This window comes from Apodemus sylvaticus, chromosome 1 (assembly GCF_947179515.1).
Source record: "Apodemus sylvaticus chromosome 1, mApoSyl1.1, whole genome shotgun sequence".
In the NCBI taxonomy this organism is placed as follows: domain Eukaryota; kingdom Metazoa; phylum Chordata; class Mammalia; order Rodentia; family Muridae; genus Apodemus; species Apodemus sylvaticus.
Window position 1 is genome coordinate 189,118,844 of NC_067472.1, and position 26,721 is coordinate 189,145,564.

The 26,721-nt window shown below is 52.9% G+C and overlaps 1 protein-coding gene across 1 annotated transcript; it reads left to right on the forward strand.

Annotated features, from left to right (window-relative positions):
- Window positions 1-49: 49 nt before the first annotated feature.
- Window positions 50-19,078, forward strand: Dedd2 (death effector domain containing 2). Its single transcript, XM_052169061.1, has 5 exons — window positions 50-172; window positions 792-1,158; window positions 2,272-2,394; window positions 7,516-7,665; window positions 15,042-19,078. The coding sequence occupies exons 2-5, from the start codon at window positions 831-833 to the stop codon at window positions 15,431-15,433; spliced, it is 993 nt and encodes a 330-aa protein (XP_052025021.1). The 5' UTR covers window positions 50-172; window positions 792-830; the 3' UTR covers window positions 15,434-19,078.
- The last annotated feature ends 7,643 nt before the right edge of the window (window positions 19,079-26,721 follow it).

A 26,721-nucleotide genomic window follows, 5' to 3' on the forward strand; every position in this document is an offset into this window, starting at 1 on the left:
TTGAAGGTCTCATTCTGCGCTTGCGCTGTAGGGGCGTGGCGGTCGCACCTGCGCGAGTTGGGCGAAGGAGGAGGAGCGAGGTGACGCAGGCGTAATAATAGAGAAGGTGCCAGAAAGATCCAAAACAAGTGGCTGCGGCCGTCGCCCAGAAGTCATCGGACGCTGGAATCTGGTGAGGATCAGAGAGCCCTAAAGGCGCCTGGTGGAGGGTAGCGGGAACCGCTTGGGTGGTGGGGTGAGGGCAGGACCGATCGCCCTTTCAGGGAGAGGGATCGGGTTCAGACAGTACCACCTGTGTGGCTCTCAGGGTTGTCTTGGTCGGTCCCACTTGCAGGGGCCCGAGGGTCACTTTTGAAAGGTATCACTTGGGTGGGATGTTGGAGCTAGGTGGAAGGTCCTAGTGGACAGAACCCAAGGGCTTACGTCCGGACATTTGCCATCCAAAGTCACCGGGCAGTGGACAAGGTGCCCTGCAGTGGGCCGTGTAGCTCATTCGAGCTGATCGCCTAGGTCAGTCGGTGGCAAGTTCGGAACGTACCACCCAGAGAGGGGCATCTGGGCTTGGCCCTCCCGACTGGTCTGCGGACCGGTGGGGTCTAGCGTCTCGACCTGTTACTATGGGATCTCGGGCGATACCATTCCTGTCCGTGGGAGGGAGAGAGGCTGAGACCGTTGAGGGTGTGGGGGCGACTCTGCCCGGAGACACCTCGCGGGGCCTACGCGCTAGCCTCTGTGGGCTCTGGACCACTGTGTCGCTGACCACGACCTCCTCCCCGCCGTGTGGGTTCTAGGCCCTGGTTCTGAGCTTGTTCCGCACCCCTCCCCTGGGAATGGCGTTGTCCGGGTCGACCCCGGCCCCGAGCTGGGAGGAGGATGAGTGTTTGGATTACTACGGCATGCTGTCGCTTCACCGTATGTTCGAGGTAGTGGGCGGGCAGCTGACCGAGTGCGAACTGGAGCTCCTGGCCTTCCTGCTGGATGAGGCCCCCGGCGCCCCCGGCGGCCTGGCCCGCGCCCGCAGCGGCCTGGAGCTGCTTCTGGAGCTGGAACGCCGCGGACAGTGCGACGAGAGCAACCTGCGGCTGCTGAGCCAACTCCTGCGCGTGCTAGCCCGGCACGATCTACTGCCACATCTGGCGCGCAAGCGGCGCCGGCCAGGTAGGGGTTGAATAGGAGGTTGCAGAACACTGTGCTCCCTATGGGGCCCCGGTAGTGCCCTATTAAGGATTCCAGACTCCCCTGTTCCACAGCGAGGAACTCATAAGTGAGAGGGCTTGGGCAGGAGTGAGCTTGTGGGATTCGGCCATATCAGTGATGACTGTGGCCACTGTTGGTGGTATTTTTTATGCCAGGCAGAGGTAAACCTTTCATATGGAAAATTTCATAGGACTGTCACCTGGCAGCCCTCCTCCACCCACACACCCCCCCCCCACCGCCCAGGGAAACATGTTCAGAGACGCATGTGAGGCCAGAGATTCAACTCCATGAAATTTGCGTTAGTGGAGGAGTCAACTAATAGTAAATAAGGAACTTAGCTTTAGATATGGTCCTAGACTGAGAGGGTAGAGTACCCCAGAACAACGAGAGGTAACCTACAACTGGGTGCCAACGAAAGAATACTTCCCTAAGGAGATGGCATTTGAAAGGGGATGGGGAGGGCATGGAAATGTGTCACACACATATGTAGCAAGGATTCAAACCTGCCTGGCCTGTCTCCAGGGTTGAGGCCCTTGATTCTGGGGTACAAAGGGAGGCGCTGGGAGGGGAGGGGTCAGGATACCAGGACCTTGTCTTTCTTGAGAGATGCAGTGCAGAGGTTGGGAAGGGTTTGGATTAGGAGCTTTCCTGTCCCATGATAAGCCTGTGGGATTTGTGTAAGCAGATGAGTTCCTCTAGGGATAGGCTGTCTGATTCTGGAAGAACACTGTCTGGAGTGTCACACTCTAGAAGCAGAAAGTCCTACTTATGCCTCGTGAGGCTCCAGACTGAGCTAGAGATGGGTTCAAGGGCTATCACAGGGACCTGGGCTACTGAAAGGGTAACCTTGGCAGCTGGAGCTGTTGGCATGGCTTGGACCACCCCATGAGTACTCTGTCCCGGGAGGCCTTTGAATGACCTCTGGGCAGGCGGTGCTTGAAGAGGCGTGGGTATTTGGGTGTGACCTCTGAGCGCCTGGGTCAGGCATCCTGTGGTCCGGGCATTCTTCCTAGGATGCTGGCCTGGGAGGTAAGGAAGCTGTGAAAGCAAGCATCTCCTGTTCTCTTTCCCCAGTGTCTCCTGAGCGATACAGCTATGGCCATTCCATCTCTTCTTCCAAGAGCACAGAGGACAGTTGCCGGCGTCGGCGACAGGCGAGCAGTTCTTCCGATGCTCCTCAGAGTCAGTGGGACACAGGTGAGTCTACTGTGACTAACGTCCGGCATCCTGGGCCATCAAGGAAATGGCCTGAGGGGTTGCTGTATTTTGCAGTGTGCCTGTGTTTATTATTGCTAGCGGGAGGAAGAAGAGGCATGTGTCCTGAAGCAACAGGCTTGTATCACAGGGACGCACTCAGATAGCATCATGCTATGGCCCGTGACCCAGTAGTCACGGCTGGGTATATTGCCAAGGCTTGTTTTATGATGAATGCCTTTAATTTGTTAAGTTATTGTATTCTACTCAGTGTATACACACATGCACATCCCTGATTGTTAATTACGTAAAACTACAGACATCCAGAAAAAAGATAGTACTAAGGGGCTGGAGAGATGGCATGGTGGTTAAGGGCACTGGCTGCTCTTCCTGAGGTCAAGGGTTCAATCCCCAGCACCCACATGGCAACTCACAACTGTCTGTACCTGTATGAGATCCAGTTGCCTCTTCTGTTATGAAGACAGACATGCAGACAAAACACCCATATACACAATATCAAGAAATAAAGCTAAAGAAAATAAAATAGCCAGGCAGTGATGGCGCACACCTTTAATCCCAGCACTTGGGAGGCAGAGGCAGGCAGATTTCTGAGTTTGAGGGCAGCCTGGTCTACAGAGTGAGTTCCAGGACAGCCAGGGCTACACGGAGAAACCCTGCCTCAAAAAAAAAAAAAAAAAAAAAGGAAAAAAAAAAGAGAGAAAAGAAAGGAAAAATAGTACAGAGAACGTCTTCACTTGGATTCAGGGATAGCTAACATGCTAACATTCTGTGGTGTGTGTGTGTGTGTGTGTGTATAATTTTGAGGTTTTCATTGAGCCCGTTGGTAGTAAATTACAGATGTGACTAGACCTGCTTCTGAATTAGCCAGCATATTATGAGAATAAGATTCCCTCCTAAGAAAGTGGGTATTAGTTCTCTCATCTCTTCATAGTCTGCTTTCAGGCCTCTTAAGGTCTGCAAGGTTTCAGGGTCTGTTTATGTTGTTTGTTGTCTATGCAGTTTATAAATAATAATTATTATCTTGAGGTGGAGTCTCATTTTGTAGTCTGGAGCCCACTTTGTACCCCAGGGGTTCTCATCCTGGGGACTGAGACCCCTTCATAGGGGATGCCTAAGACCATGGGAAAACACAGACATTCACATTACAGGTCACAACCGCAGCGAAATTACAGTTACAAAGTAGCAACTAAAGTAACTTTATTGTTGGGGTCCCCACAGCACGCGTATGAAAGGATTAGGAACGTTGAAAACCACTGACCTAGAGGTAATCCTCCGACTTCCCCTTGGCGGTGCTGGAATTGGAGATGTGAGCCCCTGTGCCCAACTGGCACTCAGCATTTATCTGTGACCTCTGTAGAGTCGGAACTTCTTCCTTCACAGACAGACCCATCTCCCGTCTCTCTGGATGGGGCTGGGCCTCTTGTACGCTGACTGCCGCTATACCACCAAACCACAACTGTGCACAGGTCTCCTCCCCAGCCCATAGTCTTCTGGTTTTGTCCACCCTACAGGGCTGATCAGTGTGTGCAATGTTCTGTTTCTGGTTGTCACATGATGGTGCCCTGTCACTTGTCCCTCCTTGTCTCCCCCTGGCCCCTGTCTCAGCATCCAGACGACTACCATGGGCACCTTGCCTGCTGAAGTTTTCAGCATGAATAGGGAAGTGTCGTCAGGCACTTATGGTCACATTGGCCAGATTTATACATCGGGAAGGGACTTCTTTGGGGTGTGCGTATTGGTATGTGGTGTGCTTACGTGTGTGTGTGTGTGTTCACGTATGCAGAGTCTAGAAGTCGATACCAGGTGTTTTCTTTATTTGCTCTGGTCCCTGAGACAAGGTCTCTGGCAGAACCTGGAGCTTTCTAATAAAGTTAGTCCCGCTAGCCAGCTTGCCTGGGGGAGCCTCTGCCTCCTCAGCATGGAGTCCTAGCTGAGCCTCCCTGCCGGCCTCACAGGCAGTGCCGCTTGAGCAGTAACTTTCCTGCTCTGGTGAGTAGAGTCTAAGAGAAGGCTTTTTAGCTTTGTGCCCAGTTATTCCCCCAGGGCACTCAGCATTTGGTGGCCACTGCCTGGACCATTTGCCATATTAATGTTTGTAACTCATTTATTTGCTTATTTATATGGTAGCTTTATTTTTTTTTTTCCCGTTTTTTTTTTCGAGACAGGGTTTCTCTGTATAGCCCTGGCTATCCTGGAGCTCACTCTGTAGACCAGGCTGGCCTTGAACTCAGAAATTCTCTGCCTGCCTCTGCCTCCCAGAGTGCGCCACCACCGCCCGGCTTTTTTTTTTTTTTTAATAAGAATAAACTTAAAACAGGTTCTCAGTTGCTGGGATCCTCCTCCTTCAGCCTGCCTAGTAGCCGGATTTACCTGTGTCATGAGACTCGAACAAAGAGTAATTTTTAAAATGTGATTTTTGTGGCTGTTGGTTTTAGTTATTATTTCTCTGTTTTTGTGGTACTAGACATTAAACCTAGGGTTTTGTGCATGTTCATCAAGGGCTTCTATCACTAAGCTCTGCCTCCAGACCCTCGACTGGGGATCTTGAGGCAGGAGCTCTACGGTTGAGCTGGTTTGCTGCTGCACTGGCTGGTTTTGTGTGTCAGCTTGACACAGGCTGGAGTTGTCACAGAGAAAGGAGCTTCAGTTAAGGAAATGCCTCCATGAGATCCAGCTATAAGGCACTTTCTCAATCAGTGATCAAGGCGGGGAGGGCTGATCATTGACTGGTAGTCCTGGGCTCTATAAGAGAGCAGGCTGAGTAAGCCAGGGGAAGCAAGCCAGTAAGAAACATCCCTCCATGGCCTCTGGATCAGCTCCTGCTTCCTGGCCTGCTTGAGTTCCAGTCCTGACTTCCTTTGGTGATGAACAGCAGTGTGGAAGTGTAAGCTGAATAAACCCTTTCCTCCCCAGCTTGCTTCTTGGTCATGGTGTTTGTGCAGGAATAGAAACCCTGACTAAGACAACAGCCCTTTTTTCTTTCTCTCTCTGTAATTTAACAACAGAGTATCATTAAGTAGCCCTGGCTGGCCTGAAACTTTTGAGATGCACCTGTCTCTGCCTCCCAAGTACTGGAATTAGAGGCGTGAGTCACCCATCCCACCGGTTTGTTCTTTCTCTGGTGGTGGCGGTCCTTCCAGCCTGTTTCTGCTCCATTCCTTACTTCCAAGTATCACTGTGTAGCTACTTACTGTTTACTTTGTAAATAGTCAATTAGTCAGTCTTCCTGAGGTTTGGTTTGCCTCAGATTTGTCTGCTCTGTGCTTTACGATCTTCCAGGGTGCCCCAGCCTCACCTTGCCCCAGTCCCCCCCAGAGTCATCTGCTAGTCAAGGAGCCTGGCTTCTGTTAGAGACCTCTATACTTAGACACCAGATATCTGGCTCTGGGTGTGCAGGACGCCAGCCTCTGTTGGCTGGACAGGAAATCAGATGCCTGCCTCTCAGAGAAAGTTGTCATGAGTTAGGTGTGGTGGCCCGGGCCTGCAGGTCCTTGCTCACTCAGGAGGTTGAGGCTTTAAGGTTACTCTTAAGCATGCGTATGCTTGGGTTTATACACTTAAGTGTTCACCCCCAGGGAATCCAGGAGAAGGTGTCAGGTCACCCCCCTAAGAGCTGGAGTTATGGTTGGAGCCACCTTGGGTGGGCATGCTGGGAACTGAGCTCCGGTTTGGGTCAGGGTAACTGCCGCCGTAGCCCGCACCCCTGGCTGTTCTCTGTTGTAGTGACTGTCTTGTCCGTTGATTCTGAGATAGATTTACTTCCTTTGTTTTACCGAAGTAGTGTGGCAACACCACATTTTATCTGTAGAGGCTCATTTGTTCCTAATGTATTCTTTCAGGGCTTGCCATAGAAGTGGCGTGGAAGGAGTGCTCTGGAGTGTTCCGATTTCCTCTCCTGCACTGTTGCAAACTGTATTTCGTTACAGTTTTTTTTCCAGTTTTTGTAAAATTTCCCAGCTCTACTTGCCTTTAAAATCTTACTACTGGTGTGTGTGTGTGTGTGTGTGTGTGTGTGTATGTGTGTGAGAACCTCTGAGACAGGGTCTTCCCAAGTAGCTCTGGCTTGCCTGAAACTCACTATGTAGATCACACTTACCTTGGACTCACAGACATCCACCTGCCTCTGCCTCCAATGCTGAAATTAAAGATGTACTCCAGCCACTGGTCCGTGTTTGTTCTTGTCCTTTGGTTAAATGCAGCCAAGTTTACAGTCACAACGTTCTAAGGCAGCCTTAGAACCTTCCTAGTTCAACCTTCCTAGTGCTTTGACCCTTTAACAGGGTTCCTCCTGTTGTAGTGACTCCCAACCATAACAACTGCAACGTCGTAACTGTGCTGCATGGATGTATGGATGGTAGTGTGGAATCTGGGTTTGCAGATGGTCTCAGGTGACCCGTAGGAAAGGGTCATCTGACCTCTGATGGTTGAGAACCCCTGTTGGAAGGTCCCTGCCCTACTTCCTTTATTAGCTTCCTTTATTAGTGGAAGCAATCCTGCAGGCAGAGTTCATTTGTGCGGTCTGATTTTACCCTTCCCTCCTTCAGTTTGTGTTATGAAGTTACAGGACCGAAAGGACGAACTGCAAGCTTTGCACACAGCAGTTTCAGTTCTTCCTAGAGTGTCCTTTCAGGGCTTCCAGCAAAAGTTACAAATGCAGGAGACTGCAGGGCTCCGCTCCTCTTGCTCCTCTGCTCAGTGTTGCAAACTGTACACTTCCTTTGTCTCTAGGGCGCCTCTGTGGTTCTAGGCCCCTCAGCCTCCAGTGCAGAGATTGCAGGCGCCTGGGACTACACCTGCCTCCTGCTTTGTGTTACCGGGTTCAACAATTTACCTCTGAAAGCATTCTTCCTTGATAGACTGTTGCATTCTTATTTTGCTGATTTTATCTTTTCAACACTGGTTTGTGCCTACAGAGCTATGGTGCATTCCAGAGATCAAATGCATGTCTGGTAGTAAGAACCTTTACCCGCTGAGCCCGTGTGCGTGCGTGCGTGCGTGCGTGCGTGCGTGCGTAGCTCGCTGCACTAAGGCCTCCTCCTCCTGAGCACCGCACCTTGGCATTCTTCCTTCCTGGTTCTGAGCTGCTGTCCCTTTGTCTTCCAGGCTCCCCACCAACCAAGCGGCAGCGTCGGAGCCGAGGCCGCCCAAGCAATGGTGCCCGGCGGCAGCGGCGGAGAGCAGGACTGGTGGCCTCGCAGCAGCACCAGCAGCAGGAGCTGGGCAGGCCCTCCTCAGAAGGCAAGGTGACCTGTGGTAAGTACCCACGGGCCTTGAGAATGCTGTAAAGTGCGTGGTGGGCCAGGGCTGGAGGGTGAGCCACACCACACTCTCTGCCTGTGGCATGGTGGGAAGGTAAGCACTTGGTGGGATGGAGAATCAGCTCTCTCTCTCTCTCTCTCTCTCTCTCTCTCTCACACACACACACACACACACACACACACACACACACACACACAGTGCAGCCTTTGCTGATAATAGTGTAGGGTATGGAGGGAAGAAAAACATGGACTCCATCCAGTCAGGCCACTCAGTTAGGTCTTAGCCTTGGCTTGTTTTTGTTTTTGTTTTTTTCAAGCAAGGGTCTCACTTTGTATTCCTGGCTGTCCTGGAACTCATTCAGTATACGACCAGGCTGGCCTCGAGTTTACAGAGTTCCACCTGCCTTTGCCCTCAAAGTGCTGGGATTTAAAGGCGAGCGCCACCACCTCTCTTGCCTTCAGCTTTGCCCTTTAAAGAAACTGCCTGGCCTTAGGCAGGTGACACGGGTAGGGTTTGGGGGTCACGTTCCCGAATCCCTACAGTAAGATGACAGTGGTCCTGCCTAGAGCTTCTGTCAGAAGACACAGTCAGCCACATAATCTGCTTGGAGCCCTGCCTGGCAGGGACACGCACCGCACCGAGCGAGGTCTGTGGCAGAGAAGCCCTGTCACTGTAGAGCTGACTTTGCAGTTGGGTGACAATCCATTGGAGCTGAGATTGCTGAGACAATGGTCGCTGCTGGGGAGGCCGGGCCTGGAGTGCGGGTTCTGTCTGTGCTTCTTCTAGTTCCTCTCTCTCTCTCTCTCTCTCTCTCTCCTTCCCCCCCCCTCTCTCTGTCTGTCTGTCTGTGTGTGTGTGTGTGTATGTGTGTGTGGTCCCAAAGCTGGCCTTGACCTTGGAATGTTCTTGCCTCAGCCTCCCTGGTGTTAGATTATGTAGACATGTAACACCATCCTTGTCTCCTGTGAACGGTCTTTGCTCATGGGAAATCCCACTGTGTTCTGGGGGTGGGTGGGGGATCAGGCTGTCTGACAGCCTGAGCTAGGTAGACCCGGGACACAAAGGGACTCAGGTACAGTCTCAGACTCCAGAGTGTCTAGGCTGTGGGAACCTGGGTAAGGGCCATGGTAGGCAGGCTGACGTGACACAGAGCCAGTGGGGTGCAGGGGAGCTGGGCGGGTGGTCCCCACATGACCTCTGTGTAGAGTGTCCAGTGGGTCAGGTGCCGGGAGCAGAGGCTTTGCTGATGGGGGCAGAGCGACACAGCAGGCAGGGCCTTGCAGGTGCAGACTGTGTTCTGGGGCACAGAGCCCCGGAATCGGCCGCTTACCATCTGTTTCAGTTACTTTCTTCTTTCTGAGCATGTCTCTGTCAGGCACTGTAGGCATTGAGGACACACTGGGACCAGGTAGGGAAGCCCCTGGCCCTAGGCATTCACATGTTAGTGTGTGAAGTAAAGAACACAGTACCAAGGTGTCTTGTCATCTTAGCCGGCACAAAGCCTGGTGGGCTTGCAGGGACACCTTGATGGAGGTGTGTCACCAGGTGACGCCAGCAGGGAGCCCTCAGTGGCCTGCTGTCCGGTGAGCGGCTGGCACAGGGAAAGGGCTCCTAGAAGCTGGAGGTTAGGAGAGAGATGGGGAGGAGGTTCTAGGCTCTTCTGAATCTATAGGACCCAGAGGCCTTGGCCTGAGGGGGAAGGGTGCCTCCTTTTCCTGTGTGTGGAGAAAGCACATTTGCATACATCCGCCCCTCCCATTGCCCGCCTGGCCTCCTAGGCAGTGGGCGGTGGCCCGTTTCAGAGATGAGGTGGCAGATACCTGTGCTGGGTAATGCCAGGAGCACAGCAGCGTAGCCAGCCCACGTCCTCACAAGGTGGCTGCCCAGTGCTGGGAGTCACCTGGCTGGCTGGGTAAGTTAGGGAGTCACTGACCTGAGGGCCGGGAGCAGACTGTGGATAATCCAGGCCTCAAGTGTCCCCCCACCCCCACCCCCAGGCCCAGAGGTTGTCAGTCAAGGTGTGGCTTGGATTTGAAGGACCGTGAACTGCCAGTCTGACTGCTGAGTCATCAGGCAGGGTGTGGCTGGCTTAGGTTCTCCCTACTTGGGCCCCAATTTTCCCTTCAGAAAAGTGGGGATGACTTTAACAAGACAGTGATCCTTCCTGGCCTGAGGAAGGAAGGACAGGGCTACGCTTGCTCCTACCAACCCGAAATGCTTTACCCCATTGAGAGACAGATCTAAACTACTGAGTCCTTGAGGGTTTAAGGGGGGTAGTTGGGGACCCTAGGTTTGGACACAGGCCCCTGAGTCCACACACCTCAAGGCCATCTAGTGGACGGTACTGGGCAGGTTACTGGCCTCTAATTCTCAAGCCAGCTATTGAAGTCGGGCCTGAATTCACCGTTGTGTGAGTGTGTTTAAGGGAAGGAAGTCCCTGGTACCAGAGCTGGCAGGAAACGGGCTTGTTCCCTCTGTCAGCAGAGAGCCTGCAGAGGCCTCTGTTCTCGACGAGCTGTTTCTGGTGGGAGGAAAGCCAAGTCAGAGGTTTCAGATGGGGCAGGAAGCACCTCAGCTGGAGCCCACAGGAGCGGAAAGCCCGAGTGCACGCGTGCCGTGGTGGTCTCTGGGCGCACGGAAGGGTTTGGTGGAGCGATGGGACAGGCTGCTGCGGGGAGGCCGGGCAAGACCGGGGTCTCGCCGTGGAGCGCTGGCTAGCCTGGGATCTGCTCTGTAGGCTACATTGGTCTTAAGCTTCTAGTGATCCTCCTGCCTCTGCCTCCTAAGGGTTGGAATTATAATCCGGCTCCACATCATTTTGTGTGTGCGTCAGGGGGACTGGAGGGGCTTTTCTGAGACGCTGTCTCATGTGGCCTGCCTAGAACTCACTACACAGCCAAGGTCGGACTTGACCTTCTGGCTTACTGTCTTCATCTTCAAGCATGTTGTGCTGCCATGCCCAGGTTCCAACTTAGTAATGAGAAGTAGACAAGAACAGAGGGAACGCCCTAATAACCCCAGGCCCTTTGATTTCAGTTGTCCATGGTGGCTGATGTCATCTCCGTGTGCCGTGATGTCATCTCCAGGCACTGTGATGTCATCTCTGTGCACCTGCTGTCCTGCTGTTATCCCAGTTGTCTTACTACTTACTTCACAGACAGAAGCAATGTCCCCTTTAAAATAGTTTTTAGGGGCTGGAGAGATGGCTCAGTGGTTAAGAGCACTGACTGCTCTTCCAAAGGTCCTGAGTTCAAATCCCAGCAACCACATGCTGGCTCACAACCATCCGTAAAAAGATCTGACACCCTCTTCTGGTGTGTCTGAAGACAGCTACAGTGTACTTACATATAATAAACAAATAAATTTATAAAAAAAATAGTTTTTAGACAGGATAGCACACTATATCTCAGGCTGGACTCAAACTTGTGACAGTCCTCCTGCCTCAGCCTCCTCATGTTAGGATTGCAGGCATATGTCAGCACTCTGCCCGTTGAAGTTTTCAGGCTCTTTTCCTGGGTCACAGTGGTTATTTCATCAGGAGGCCTCAGCCACTAACCTCTCTCTGGAGCGTGGTAGCAGCCTCTCTTGTCTAGTTCGGGTGATGGAGTAGGAAAAGATGTGTCAGGCTGGCACAGAGCCAGGCAGCTGGAGCGGGAGCCTATTGTCAACTCCAGGTGGGCCTTTACCCCAGGCTAGCCCTTACTGTAGTTTACATTTCCATGGAGGCCACTTGGACTGGGAACTTCAGTGCTGTGAGGGTCTAGATCTTTGTCCTGAGCTCATCCTCCCAGGAATCCAGGAATGTGGGGAGGCTCACCCCAGGGCTCTCAGAGACTCCAGTTGGAAGGCGGCCATGCTCACCCCAGGGCTCTCAGAGACTCCAGTTGGAGCCTGCTCCCGCCACCAGCCCAGAGCCCACTTGAGAAGCCCCTCTCTCTTCTGCATCTTTTTATGCTCCCAAAGTGAAACTCAGGTCCACGTGTGTAGGAGGCAGATCCAGCTTCCGTCAAGGCAGAACCCGTTGGGTAGCTGACTCCAGCACAGCCAAAACAGAGCTGTAGGCAGCCTGAGGTGGTCATCCCTGAGCCAGTCCCTTGTCCCCATGTCCCTCACCTTAGGGCCTCTTCACTCACCGTGGCCTCCCTTATGGAGAGGTGTGGTTACCTCCAGGCGTCCACAGCAGGGGACCTCCCAACCCTGCTGCCAGTCACCTCCTAGCCTCACTGCCCTCACAGCTGGCCACTTCCCTCTGCCCTTTCCTCCCTGGGCAGACACACCCCCTTCCCCATGTCTCTGGTCTTCCTGGCTAATCAGTGTGTTCCTCACACTTCACGTCAGGTGCCATTTCCTAGAACGGAACTCTGAAGTAAAGTCCCTGCCTATCTTCCCTTCTGGCCCAAGAGTGCCTTGTAATTACGTGTTTATTATGTTTGTGTGAGAGGGAGGCAGCGGACAGGCTTGGGCAGTTAGGAGCTTGGCTCAGAACAGGGCTGGGCACCTCGGATGGAATTCTGGAATGATCTAGCCTGGTGATTCAACCTCTGGGCCTCAGTTTCCTCATCTACAAAAAGGAGGCTCAGCATTGCCTCGTAAAGCCACGGACATGATCAAAGGGCTCAGAGGGCGTGGTGCATGCATCGGGGCAGCCAGATGACACAGCCACGCCAGTGTCACCTGTTCCTGCTGGCTCAGGGTAAAGGAGAGGCTGTGTGGGGAGCAGGTGATTCAGGGCCAGGGTGGCACTGCGGTGGGCGGGACTCATTGTTGGAGGCTCTTGTCCTTCCCTCTCCCGTGATCTGTTTCCAGGTCAGAGGTGGACCATGCTCTGGTCGGTAGAGCGTTTCCTCATTTGTAAATGGCAGTAATGAAAGGACCCTGAGGATTAGATGGGGTAAGACAGGAAAAGCCCCCAGGTGGGCCCGGCCTGGGAGAAGAGTGCTAACAGTGGGCAACTCGTCCCCTGCCCACCTGGGGCTCTTCTTCACCTCGGATACCTCAGACTCTGAACCTGCTGAGACTGTCAGGAGTCTCTGCTACCTTCCCGTGGCCGAGTACATCTGAGTGGATGGTTGGTTTCCATGGCGGTTCAGTCATCTGTGTGCTGTGGGAGAGGATCATGGAGGGCCTGGCTGGGTGGACGTGGGCGCCGCACAGCGCTGCTGGGTGAGCGGGTGTGTTCGGGGCACAGGAGGTGGGCAGATCACTCTGTGTGGACACTCTGAGGACAGGGAGGCAGAGCTGGGGAGCCGAGGCAGCGGCTGGGAGGGTTGGTGAAGGAGGAGATTGACTTAGGGACCCAGTGGAGAGGCACGGGCCTGGGTCACGTGGGGAGAGAAGTGGGTTTCGAAATCACAGTTCCCGATTCTGTGGCCTTCGTGTACTGTGAAGCCCTGAGCCCGGCACTGTACCAGTTGCTCCATTTAATCCTCATGGCTACGGGGCAGCAGGGACCGCTTGTTTGTGTTTTTTCAGATGGGGAGACAGGCTCAGGGGGTGAAGTCACATGCCCAAGGCCCCACAGCCAGAGTGTGGCAGGGCTGGGACTCACTTCCAGGTGTGTGGGACCCCACCAGCTGCCTCCGGCTCTGCCTCTGCCTCTGCCCAGCCCTGTGTGGCCTTGGGCAGCTTCTGATCCCCAGTTGGGAAGGTGTGGTCAGGGGCTTTTGGGAGGTGAGAATGGGGCCCAGGGGCCTTATCTGGCCTTAAGGATGAAGGTAGCCGCGATCAGATCACGAGCAGCCCTGGGAGCCGAGGCTGACCCCTCTGGGCTGAGTTCTTTGGGCCTCCAGTGGACAGGATGGGGTTTCTCTCAAGGTAGAAAGAGGAAGACTTTGGGGGAGGGGAGGAAGCGAGTGTGGTAAGGCGGCACCTGGGCTCTGGGACCCTGCTTCCTGCTTATCCTCTGCTCTCTGCTGCATGGCCGTGAAAGGTGGTGGCGCCCACTGCAGTGGCCCTTCTTCTAGGGCTCCCATTTCCTTTTGGGCTGAAGGTGGCCTTGACTTCAGGGTTGGGGCATCCCAGGGTCAGTCCCAGCTGTTGGCCACTGCTGTTTCAGGAACACCCACTGAGTTGCAGCCTGGCCGGCTCAGTGCTGTCCCCTCTTGTCTAAGTTATATTCTCATTAACAGCCCTTCAGGCATGGACCGGTGTTTACAAAGGCGCTGCTTTGCCCAGGGGGTACTGCGTTCTGGGTCCAGGAGGCCCTGCCAGGCCTTGTGACTTCGGACTTTGCTTCAGATCTGTAAATGCAGTGTTATGGAGCCTGCCTCACAGGCTTGTTTGTGACTTGAGCCCACGCTTGGAGTCCGGGGTGTTTGGCAGTGTTGGTGCTATGGAAGCAGCGTTGGCTGCTGTGGTCCCTGAGCAAGCTGGATCTGGCACACCTGTGGAGAGGTGATAAGCCCAACCCATGTTTGCAGTGACTCTTAGAGGACTGTGCCTGTCCCCTCCACAGAGCTGCTGCCTCCTTTGGGCAGGTGCAGGTGGAAGCTAAATGACAGGAACTTACTTTAAAGTGTTTAAGGGAGAGTCGGAACTAATGGTGGCGCCCACCGGTCCAGTGGTGGCGCCCGCAGGTCCAGTGGTGGCGCCCGCAGGTCCTGCTGGTTCTTCCTGATACAGGATCAACTCAGGGATCTCTTTCCCACTGCAGTTGGCTGCATGCGTGCTTCAGTCTCTTCCGTGGGTGACCACAGCAGCCTTGGGCTGCTCTGTTTTCGTAGAGTACGCTGCCTCAGCAGAGCTGGGGCCTGGGCTTTGCCAAGGCCACTTGCTCCCTGACGCTTGGAGGCGGATGGGCCGTGTTTGCTCTGAGACTCTCTGTGTGAGAGGTGGGCATGCGACTGGCTGCCGGAAACCAGGTCCCTTGGCTGATGCGTTGGCTGATGCACAGACACAAATACCGAGCTCTGTACGCCCAGGGTGTGTGCCTGAGCACCGTGCAAAGCCCTTTCAGGGGGTTGCTGCGGGGTAACTGGGGGTACTGCTGCGGGAGTCGGTTAGAAGATGACAAGTGCCTTGGGGAAAAGCGAGCTGGGTCTGTGGAGCTGGAGGCACTGCCAGAGAGTGAGGTACCTGCATCTGGAGCAGGTCTGATCTGGGTGGGTCTCGCTGGGGCTTGGGCATCGGAACAAGGGCTTGCAGGAACCGAGGGGAGAAGAACCCTCAGTGGTGAGAGGCGGTGTTGAACTGGATGGAGGAGTCTGCCTTGTGATTCTGGGAGCAGCAAGGGGTTGAGGTTGGAGGGGATGCTGTGAATCCCTGCAGCAGAGAGAAGAAGGCGCAGGACTTCCTCAGTGTGGCTGTGGGGCGGGGCAGAGCAGGGGGAGGGGAAGTGCCGTTTTCTGATGAGCTCCCTCCTTCTCCGACAGACATCCGGCTCCGGGTTCGGGCAGAGTACTGCGAGCACGGACCAGCCTTGGAGCAGGGCGTGGCATCCCGGAGACCTCAGGCATTGGCCCGGCAGCTGGACGTGTTCGGACAAGCCACCGCTGTGCTGCGGTCAAGGGACCTGGGCTCCGTGGTGTGTGACATCAAGTTCTCAGAGCTCTCCTATCTGGACGCCTTCTGGGGTGACTACCTGAGTGGTGCCCTGCTGCAGGCCCTTCGGGGCGTGTTCCTGACTGAGGCCTTGCGGGAGGCCGTGGGCAGAGAGGCCGTCCGCTTGCTGGTCAGTGTGGACGAGGCTGACTATGAGGCTGGCCGGCGCCGCCTGTTGCTGATGGAGGAGGAAGGAGGGCGACGTGGGACAGAGGCCTCCTGATCCTGGATCTCACAGGACTGACCCCACCTCCAAGTCTCGGGGCCACCAGAAAGATGACCATCTTGCCCACAGACACTGTTCTTCAGCAGCGTCAGGACTGCGTCAGGACCGCGTCAGGACCGCAGGCTCCGTGATCGCCTCTCCTTTGATGTGGGCTTTGAGGCATTAACCACTTCCAGCTGCTTCCATCCCCAGTCCCCTACTCCCAGGTGGATTCCCTCAGCCTTGGGGGCCCAGGTTCACAGAGCCCCAGGCCGGGAGGCATAGCCCCTGCACTCGTCTCTCTCACCATGGCTGATGCTGTCTGGCCTCACACACTTTAGCCTAAGAGCAACTCTCAGGATCTCAGATGTACTGTCCCCACATGGGTTTCAGCCCCAGCAGTGGGCTCTGGAGCCAGGGTGCCCGCGGGGCCGGCTCCCCATGCCCATCCATCTGACCAGCCTGAGCGCTGCCTGCGGCGCACACAGATACCCAACCCTCGTCACCTTCCCCTGCTCCCCGGAGTGAGGCAGACTTGCCCTGTGGGCTTTGTGGCCACATCAGGTCAAGGGCAGCTGTTGCCTACAGAGCTAGGACCAGAACCAGCCACTTTGTCATGACGGGAAGGCGAGGACTTGGGCTGATGCAAAGATGTTTCACAAACTGCGCCAATAAAACTGCCCTGGGAAGGGCGCAGGTGGGCATCAAGGCTCTCCAGTCCTTTTGTCGGTCGGCAGGGCAGGGGAGAGGGCTGGAGAAGAGTGCGATGCCAGCTTGTCTGCCAGCTGCAGCTGCCACAGGCGTCTCCGTCCCTTGGGCCTCAGTTTCCTTAACCATCAAAGGAAATAAGGCCCCGGCACCATCAACTCGACTCCGAGCCTGGCCACGTGTGCTCTGTAGGATTCTGTATGTTCATGGAGGGGAAAACTTTGTAAGTTTTATGTGGACAGGTGTTCTGCTTGCATGTGTGCTTGTGCACCACATGCGTGCTGGTGTCCAAGGAGGCCGAAGAACAGGGTGTTAGATGCCGTGCAACTAGAGTTAGAGCCTGTCAAGTCGTTGTGAGGGTGCTGGGTCCTCCGGAAGAGCAGCCGGTCATCCTAACCACTGAGCTGTTTCGCCAGCCATTTGCAGTTGTTTGTACGGGCACGTGCACTTGCGCGGGGTGCCCATGGCTGCCCGAGTTGTGAGAATCCCCTGGAACTCAAGTTCCCGGAAGTTGTGAGCTGCCTGGCATGGCGATTTGGAACTGAACTCTGGGCCTCTGGAAGAGGATGCCAGGGTTTTTAGCCCTCTCAGTGAGAGGAGTGGATTGTTTCCGAAACTGTTGGAGCCCTGGGAATGGGGAATTGGAAAGGAGAGGCAGCCAGGGGTTCTCTGCCTGCAGTTCCTTCCCCCACCCACCCACCCACCCACCCCCCGGCAGGCTCCCAACCCTTCCTCTCTGACTTGAGTTTCAGGGTCCAAAACTAAAGCACTACTTGCCACTGTGTGGCCCCAGGGGAGCATGGGAGGCGTCTCCTGCCTTCTCCCCTCGGAAGGCAAAGGCTCATTTCTCACACAAAATCAAGTCTTCCGTCCTAGGGCCTGAGGAGCAAGAACTGGAGAGGTGGTGGTGGGTGGAGATGCCAAGGGCTGCCCTCTCCTGGGGCAAGAAGTGTTCCTGCCCATGCCTGCGTGCCCTTCCTGGACCCCTAATGGCTGGTGGACAGGGAAGAAATGGCAGACGTAGGGGTTGAGTTCTGCCCAGGAGTGGAGGCGGGTCCCACCGGCCTCTGTGTGTCTTCAGAACCTGCTCTTACTGTCTCCGAGCAAAGTTCTAGGTGGTCTGATACTGAGCAGCACTGTGTGCGGTCAGTGAGGGGAGTGGCCCTCCAGGCCGAGCAGCTGCCGGCGGTCTGGATCAGTGAGGGGAGGCTTGCTCCGGTAGCCTTTCCTGTGTTCCCACCGGGAAGAGCATAGGCTTTCTTTTGTTAGTTTGTTGAGAACTGGGTCTCATTATGTAGCCCCAGACACTCAATGTGGACCAGGCTAGACCACAGAGGTCCGCCTGCCTCTGCCTCCAGAGCTCTGGGATTAAAGGTGTGCGCTACCATGCACACCCTAGGCCTTCTTGCCACAGTTTAGCCTTGAGGCTCTCCCCTGCATGATTTTTAAGTGTTGGCCCAGGTCTGGCTCTGTTCAAGGCCTGAGGTAGCTCTCCTTTTCTCTCAGCTGTAATCTGAGGCTTCTGGCTGGGCAGGGTTCCCCGCTCCAGGCCACTTCTTTCCATGCCTCTCCCTGACAGTTTCCCCCAACATATTCTGGAGGCCTCTCCTGCCTGTTAACTCCACCCAACCCCCACTTCACCCTATCACCCCTCACTCTCATGTACACCAGGAGGAAGTCAACCTAGGTTGGAGGGAGGGGCCCTGGGCTGGTGGAGCGTTCCCAGAAGTCTAAGGTGGCTCGAGCCTGAGGTGCTGCCCTGGCACACCTGAAACCTTCCGCGGCGCGTGCTCTGCGGATCCCTCCTGGGCTTGTCAGAGTTTTGGGTACAGAATAGGTCTAGTAGACCCCCAGAAGTGGCTAACACCAGGATCATGACGGCAACTCAAGAGCTTCAAAAGTCCAGAATCAGGATTTTGGGGGGCAGGATGCAGGCAGGATCTTGGCACTGAGATAGAGCCCTGTTGGGACTAGAGGTTAGTGGCCCCATCCTTCCACAGAGGCACAGAGCTGAGAGCTGGCCCTGGATGAGGAGTCCTCAGAATTCCAGTGTGTGGGGGTTGGGGGACAGAACGGTCCTTACCAAGGCCTCAGGATACTCCTGACTTAGATGTAAAGAGACTGGACAGAGGAGACATTAAGTGGGGAAAGCCACATACATCGTCATTTGGGCTGCCACCACCTGTATGGGGAATTGGGAGCTATCAGAGACAGATGTGAGCACTTGGAGTGATAAGGTGACTGCGGTGGCTCTGGAGCAGCTGTTCCATAAAACCCGCGTCGCTGGATCGAACTGAAGACCCTGAGGGGATGCCAGGCTTGGCTCGAGGAGTCGAAGAGCCCCAGTGTTTTGTTGATACCCCAGACTGGCACCCTGGGACTCCCAGGCCAGAGTGACCAGACAGCTGTGGCTGAGCAGGTGGAATTGACTGGAGAAGCCCAAAGGATGGTGAATGGAGAGGTGCGGCCTGTTGGCTCGCACTGCAGGTCCAACAGAGTATATGCCTCTCCACCCCAGAGAAAGCTGGGGGAGAAAGCAGATAATGAGTTCAAGGTCATCCTCAAAGCAGCAAGTTCAAGGCCAGCCCGGTCTCCTTGAGACCCTGCCTCAAAAGAAACAGTGACAGAAATCCTTACCACATCACTGAGTAACCGTTTGAGTCACAAAATACAGCATTCAAAAAAGTATGGAAGATCCTACATGTGATGTGAATCTTGTGTGTGACGGACGCCATGCGGGAGAACAAAAAGCAAGGCAAGCCAGGAGTCCCTACCAGCTGCTTTTCTGTTCTTCCTTACTATGTAGCCCTGGCTAACCTGGAAACTCCCAATGTACACCAGGCTAGCCACAAACTCAAAGATCCACCTTCCACCTGCCTCTGTCTCTCCCGAGCGTTGGGATTAAGGGTGTGGAACATCATAGCTAGCTGGTACAATATATCTTTATTTTTCATATATCTCGCGTCATGTCTTACTTTGCTCACCGCTATGCTGTGAGGTTCTTCCATGCTGTGTTACCTGAAATTGACATGGTTTTTATTTTTGTGTATCATCCCAATGTGTAGACAAACTACTAGTCCATGTGCTGGGCAGATATTTTGAGGCGTTCCCATTTGAAGCCGCTGTGAACATGCTTCAGCATGCTTGTTTACCTGTTCTGTGTGTGAACAGTCTTCTTCCTACTGGGATCTCCCTTGAGGTAGAATCGCAGGTCATGGTTATGAATAGGGTCTGCTCTGGTAGATACCATCTAAACACTGCATCCCATAACCCTGATTAGGTTACCACAGACACAGTGATTTAACAGATTATCAGCCACCATGTTCGTGCTGGGATTTGAACTCAGGACCTCTGGAAGAGCAGCCAGTGGCTCTTAACCACTAAGCCATCTCTCCAGCCCCTACAGTGAGCATCTTTTCTGCCTGCTATATTGTTTTCTCTTTAGACCCTTTTCCCTAAAATAGATGTACAGATAGATTTCTTGTCACCAATGGTGCCTGAGCGTCCCCTGCCTCCTCACCAGTCCTTGCTGCTGTCACACATACATTTGCTCATCTGTTGGGTATGTGGTAGTGTATTGTTGTGACTTATTTTTCTTCTCTCCTGTGATTACTTTTGTTCTTCTAAGAAAATATTTTGTTTAAGGTGTGTGTGTGTCTGTATGTGTGTCCGTGTGTCCATGTGCTTGGAGGCCAGAAGAGAGCATTCAGTACCCTAGGTCTAGAGTCACAGGAGGTTGCGACCTACCCAAGTGGCTGCTGGGAACCTGGTCCTCTGCAAGAGCAGCTGGAACAGACAAGAGTTTCTTATCTGCTGAGCCATCTTCCCAGCCTTCCCCTTCCCCACCTTTTGAGATAGGGTTTTGCTGTGTAGACCAGACTGGCCTGCTACTCATGGGCTGCCTGCCTTTGTTTCCCCCAGGGCTGGGATTACAGGTGTGCTGCCATGCCCAGCTAATTTCTGCTTATTCTTTTTGGGGGGCAGTACAGAGGGAGCAGCAGTCTGAGACCGTCTCAAATGTAGCCCAGACTAGCCCCGATCCTTCTTCCATTTTTTTTTTTAAAGAATTGTTTTTACTGATTTTCTGTATATGAGTACACTGTAGCTGGCTTCAGACACACTAGAAGAGGGCATCAGATCTCATTATAGATGGTTGTGAGCCACCATGTAGTTGCTGGGATTTGAACTCAGGACCTTCAGAAGAGCAGTCAGTGCTCTTAACCTCTCTCCAACCCCCTTCCATTTTTTTTTAATTAAAAAAATTTTTTTTAATTTATATGAGTACACTGCAGCTGTCTTCAGACACACCCTAGAAGAGGGCATTGGATCCTCATTACAGATGGTTATGAGCCACCAGGTGGTTGCTGGGAATTGAACTCAAGACCGCTGGAAAAGTGCTCAGTGCTCTTAACGGCTGAGCCATCGCTCCGGCCCCCAAAGTCTTCCGTTTCTTTTCTTTCTTTCTTTCTTCTTCTTCTTCTTCTTCTTCTTCTTCTTCTTCTTCTTCTCTCTCTCTCTCTCACTCTCCCTCTCCCTCTCCCTTTCTTTCTTTCTTTTTTTTTTTTTTTATTTTTTATTTTTTCGAGACAGGGTTTCTCTGTGTAGCCCTGGCTGTCCTGGAGCTCACTCTGTAGACCAGGCTGGCCTTGAACTCAGAAATCTGCCTGCCTCTGCCTCCCAGAGTGCTAGGATTACAGGTGTGCACCACCACCACTGCCCAGCTACGTCTTCCATTTCTTGACTGCTCAACTTACATGTGTATGCTATGATTGCCTGGTTTAATTTCTGTTTATTCTTTAATTTTTAAAATAAGTATTTCAGAGGGGGAGGGGGAGGGGAGATGGGGAAGAGAGAGGGAGAGAGAGAATGTGTGTATTTTGTATTTGGTCAGGTGTACACAGTGCACTTGAGTTGACTAAGGACAACTTTGTGGAGTATGTGGGTGCCTGAACTCAGGGCTAAAGCACAGAGCCATCTCACCAGCCCAATTTCTGCTTGTTCTTGAGTAAAGACACCAAGGGAGTGCAGCGGGCAGGGCAGACAAACACCCCACACTCTGAGGCTCCACCGCAGCCTGGGCAGCCTGCAGCACACCTGACTGCCCTGTTTGACCTATTTTCATTGTTACATTGTGTCACATTCTCTTACCTCCTCATCTGTTGACCAGCCTCTGTCTCACACCAGCCATCCACCACCTGGACCACACCTTGGACTGAGTCATTCCCTGGAAGGGTACAACAAACAAAGGCACAGACATTTCCCGCGTCCTTACACCGCGTGCCAGGCACCGTGCCAAAGGCCTGGCGTGCTTTATCCCTCACGCACCCCTGCAAGGCTGGTTCTAATTCCTCATCGTTTACGCTGGTGAGATCCACACAGCTGTGCGAGGCCACTTGTCTGAGCGACACAGTGAAGTGACAAGCAGGATTGTCCAAATATCACATTTCAGTTCTTAGGGGTGTGACTGTAGCTTGGCAACAGAATGGTTGCTTCTTATTCAAGGACCCAGGGTCACACAATATTCTGGGGTTTGGGGCTGGACTTTGGTCTTGGTGTTGAGAGTACTGGCTGTTCTCCCAGAGGGCACACATTTGAGCCCTGTCACACACAAGGCAGTGCACAACTGTCACTGATTTCAAGGGTGGCCAGCCTCTGCAGGAGTCAGGTGTGGTAGACACGCAGACAAATCACCCATCTACATACAGTAAAACAACAACAACAACAACAACAACAACAACAACAACAAAAACAAACTTTCAAAAAATTTAAAAGATTTTAAAAAATATTTCATTTTCTTTTTCTTTCTTTTCTTTCTTTCATTTTCTCTTTCCTTCCCTCCCTCTCTCCTTTCTTTCCTTCCTTCCTTCCTTCCTTCCTTCCTTCCTTCCTTCCTTCCTTCCTTCCTTTCTTTCTGACAGGGTTTCTCTGTGTAGCCCTGGCTGTCCTCGAACTCACTCTGTAGACCAGGCTGGCCTTGAACTCAGAAATCCGCCTGCCTCTGCCGCCCAAGTGCTGGCATTAAAGGCGTACGCTGCCACTGCCCGGATATTTTCTTTTCTTTTAAGATTTATTTTATGTATATATGTACATTGTTGCTATCTTCAGGCACACCAGAAGAGGGCATCAGATCCCATTACAGATGGTTGCTGGGATTTGAACTCAGGACCTCTGGAAGAGCAGTCTTAACCACTAAGCCACCTCTCCAGCCCAGCTATTTTCTTAAGCTAACATTTCATTTTTATTTTTATGTTTGTGTGTATGCCTGAGTTTATGTTAGTGCACCACACGTGTGCGGAAGTCCACAGAGTTCAGAAGGGCATTTGGTATTTGTTCCCCTAGAGCCGTAGTTACAGAGCTGTAGTTTCGAGCCGTCATGAAGATGCTGACACCACACCTGGGTCCTTTGCAGGAGCAGTCAGTGCTCTTAACTGCTGAGCCATCTCTCCAGTCCTGAAAATGTGTGTGTGTGTGTGTGTGTGTGTGTGTGCACACGCCATACTGTACATGTGGAAGTCTGTGGACAGCTTGTCCACACACTCCTGCCACGTGTGCTGGGAATCGAACTTAGGTAGTAGGACTGACAGCAAGCCCCTGCTAAGCTTACTCACTGGCCCCAAATTCCTGAGTTTGATCGCAAGCCTTTACAGACTTCCATGTCTTCAAACTCTGATATGCCAATCATTCCAGCACCTGCCATTTCCACCTGACTGGCCTTTGTGGCTGTCACACCTGTGGCATCACTTTCTCTCATGATCCTTCTGTTGCGTCCCGTGGGCTAGACCCCTCCGACTTCTCTCCCTTCCCCACACATAGTGAGAGAGTCTTCTGATCTCTCTCACTAACCCTCTGATAGAACCGCAGGAAACGGAAGGAACCACAGCTGGGATTCTGAAGGTAATTTAATGAAGGAACTGTCGGTGTGGACATTGTTGAGGGACCCTGCGGGGCGGGGAAGACCACAGGAAACTGACCATACTGCCCTTAGGTCTGGCTGGCAGGATGCTGCACGAGATGGTACTGCGGGGACCTCTGCGGCTGTCTTGAGGAGCTGAGGCTGTGGAAGGCGCCGCACAGCTACCGCCAGAGCCAAGGGACTGGGCCGAGCTGGCAGGGATGCCCAAAACGCACGCTCTTCCTGCTTTAAGGCCTTGCTGGTGCTTCCCAACGAAAACCTAATTGGATGCCAAGATCGAAATGCCAGAGGGGCGGTGCCAGCTCCTCAGGCAGTGAGGCAGGAGGATTGAAAAGTCAAAGCCTGTCCAGACTACCTGATGAAATCTTGTCTCAAAATAGAAAGCAAGGGGTTGGGAGAGGGTTGTCTGGAAAGCGCTTGGCGTACAAGCTCTGGGAGATCTGAGCTTGGATCCTTAGCATCATGTAAAAAGTGGGGTACCTGTTTCTATCCCAACTTCTGGAGAGGTAGAGGGGTGGATTCCTGGGGCTTGCTGACAGCCTTTCTAGCCAACTAGTTGAGCTCCAGATTCCCTGAAAGACTTTGGCCCAAAAAAGCGCAGTGAAGAGTGATTGACAAACCTAATAGTCAACTTCTGGCGCCTGTGCACACACAAATAACAAAGTGCAAAGAAGACTGGGATAGGGCTCCTTGTTAGAGCACCTGCCTAGAATCCCCCAGTGAGGGGCTGGGGGCGTGGCTCAGTGGTAGAGCCCCTGCCTAGAATTCCCCCAGTGAGGGGCTGGGGGCGTGGCTCAGTGGTAGAGCCCCTGCCTAGAATTCCCCCAGTGAGGGGCTGGGGGCGTGGCTCAGTGGTAGAGCCCCTGCCTAGAATCCCCCAGTGAGGGGCTGGGGGCGTGGCTCAGTGGTAGAGCCCCTGCCTAGAATATCTCAGTTGCTGGGGGTGTGGCTCAGCAACAGAGCACTTGGGTAGAATAGAGAATTCAATCTCCATTACCGTGAAATGGATAGGGGCTGAAAAGATGGCTGAGCAGTTAAAGGAACAGGATGCTCTTCCAGAGGACACAGCTTCAGTTCCCAGTACCAGTAACTCTGCCTCACAACCATCTATAGTTTAGTTCCAGGGGAACCAACACCCTCTTCTGACCTCTGCAAACATGTGTGTGGGACACAGACACACACGGAGCAAAACACACAACATTTGAAACCTCATTAAAGAAAAAAAGTCAAAAGGAGCCGTTCTGACGCTAACCATGTGATGCTATCCACATGGATGGAGGATGGGCTAAGCCGAGACCCTGGGCGTGGGAGTGGGGTAAGTGGAAGATAACCGAGTTCACGCTCCCTTAGCCCATCGCTTTCTGCCTCACTTAGCAGCATGGCCAGGTCCTCTGGTCCAGGGAGTTGTCCTAGTCTAAAATAAATGGAAGCACTTGAACTTCTCGGCCACGCCCCCCACACCCACTCCACCCCCCGCCTTTTCACGTTTCTGCCTTGCTCCTGCCCTGCCCTACCAGTTCAGTCTGAATGCATGAAGTGCAGACAGTTCCGTCAAACTCAGCTTCCTGAGGTGTTCTAACCGAGAGGTGTCCTTCAGCTCCAGAACACTGCTCGGGTCCTGTGCCTTCCTCTTCTAGTCCATTTTTCCTCCCTCCCCCTTCAGAATGCACTCCTCCTCTCTCTCCTCAGTGGGATGAGGCTGTGCAAATTTCTACCCTAGTAAAAACAACTGCCAACTGCCAACCGGGAATGTAGGTTTGCAACAAAGATCAACCCCTGCCCCAAGCCTACAACAAAAAAGAAAGAAAATAAATAAAACCTCCCCACCCCTCACCCGGTCTTCTAGCTGTGATACTTCGCCCTCTTCCCAAACTCTCCCTTTTTTTTTTTTTTTTTTTTTTTTTTGTGGTAACAAAGTTTCTCTGTGTATCCCTGGCCGGATACACAGTGGCTCTGTAGACCAGTCTGGCCGGGAACTCACAGAGATATCCACCTGCCTCTACCTCCCTGGTGCTGGAATTAAAGGTGTATGTCACCACACCTAGCTCCCCAAATCTTTACAAAGATGTTTCTCTTTATTAGTTTGGGGTGGTGAGAGGCAGGAGGTACCACGGAGCACGTGAGGAGGTGAGAGGCCGCCTGGATGGAGTCTGTTCTTCCTCGCGCTTTTGTGGGCGCTGGGACGGGAGCTCACGCTGTCAGGCTGTCGGGCTTGGACCGCAAGCCCCTGGCTCGGTGTCTGCTTCATCCCTGAGCCTTTAAAAAAAAAACTATTTATTTATTTTAATTAATTAATTAATTTTGGTTTTTTCGAGACGGGGGTTCCTCTGTATAACCCTGGTTGTCCTGGAACTCACTCTGTAGACCAGGCTGGCCTCAAACTCAGAAATCCGCCTGCCTCTGCCTCCCAAGTGCTGGGATTACAGGCGTGTGCCACCACCATCCAGCTGACAAAAAAACCTCTTTATTTATTTGTCTTATATACATGAGTACTCTGTCTTCTCATACACCAGAAGAGGGCATCGGATCCCATTAGGGATGGTTGTGAGCCACCATGTGGTTGCTGGGACTTGGACTCCCGAGCTCTGGAAGAGCAGCCTGTGCTCTCCACTGCTGAGCCATCTCTCCAGCCTCTCATTCCTTTATTTTATTTTTTTTAAATTTTTCTTTTTTAAAGATCTATTTATTTATTATATGTAACTACACTGTAGCTGTCTTCAAATGCACCAGAAGAGGGCATCAGATCTCATTAGATGGTTGTGAGCCACCGTGTGGTTGCTGGGATTTGAACTCAGGACTTTCAGAAGAGCCATCTTCCATCTTAACTGCCATCTCTCCAGCCCTCATCCCTAAATCTATCTTTCTTTCTTTCTTTCTTTCTTTCTTTCTTTCTTTCTTTCTTTCTTTCTTTCTTTCTTTCTTTCTTTCCTTCCTTCCTTCCTTCCTTCCTTCCTTCCTTCCTTCCTTCCTTCCTTCCTTCCTTCTTCTTTCTTTCTTTCTTTCTTTCTTTCTTTCTTTCTTTCTTTCTTTCTTTCTTATGTGTAAGTACACTGTAGCTATCTTCAGACACACCAGACAAGGGCATCAGATCTCATTACAGATGGTTGTGAGCCACCATGTGGTTGTTAGGAATTGAACTTAGGACCTTCAGAAGAGCAGTCAGTGCTCTTAATCACTGAGACATCTTTCCAGCCCCTCATCCCTAATTCTTAAAAGAACGTGTATGACATATGCCTCCTGGGCTACAGGCAATAGACACTGACTCCTGCTAAAGTAAACAAAGAGACAAATCCACCTGTCTGGCTAGTTTTAGCTCCACCTGACAAGTTACAGTCATCTGAGAGGAGGGGGACTCAATGAAGGATCCCAGCCCTCTGGGAGGCAGAGGCAGGCGGATTTCTGAGTTCGAGGCCAGCCTGGTCTACAGAGTGAGTTCCAGGACAGCCAGGGCTACACAGAGAAACCCTATCTCAAACAAACAAACAAACAAACAAACAAAAACAAAAACAAAGAAACAAATCCAGAATGTCTCCATAAGATTGGGCTGTCTGCAGGCCCGCATGGGTAGGACATTTTCTTAATTAGTGATTGATGGGGGAGGACCCAGCCCATTGTGGGTGGGGCCACGCCTGAGGGGGTCCTGGGTTGTTTAAGAAAGCAGACTGAGCAAACCACGAGTAAGCCT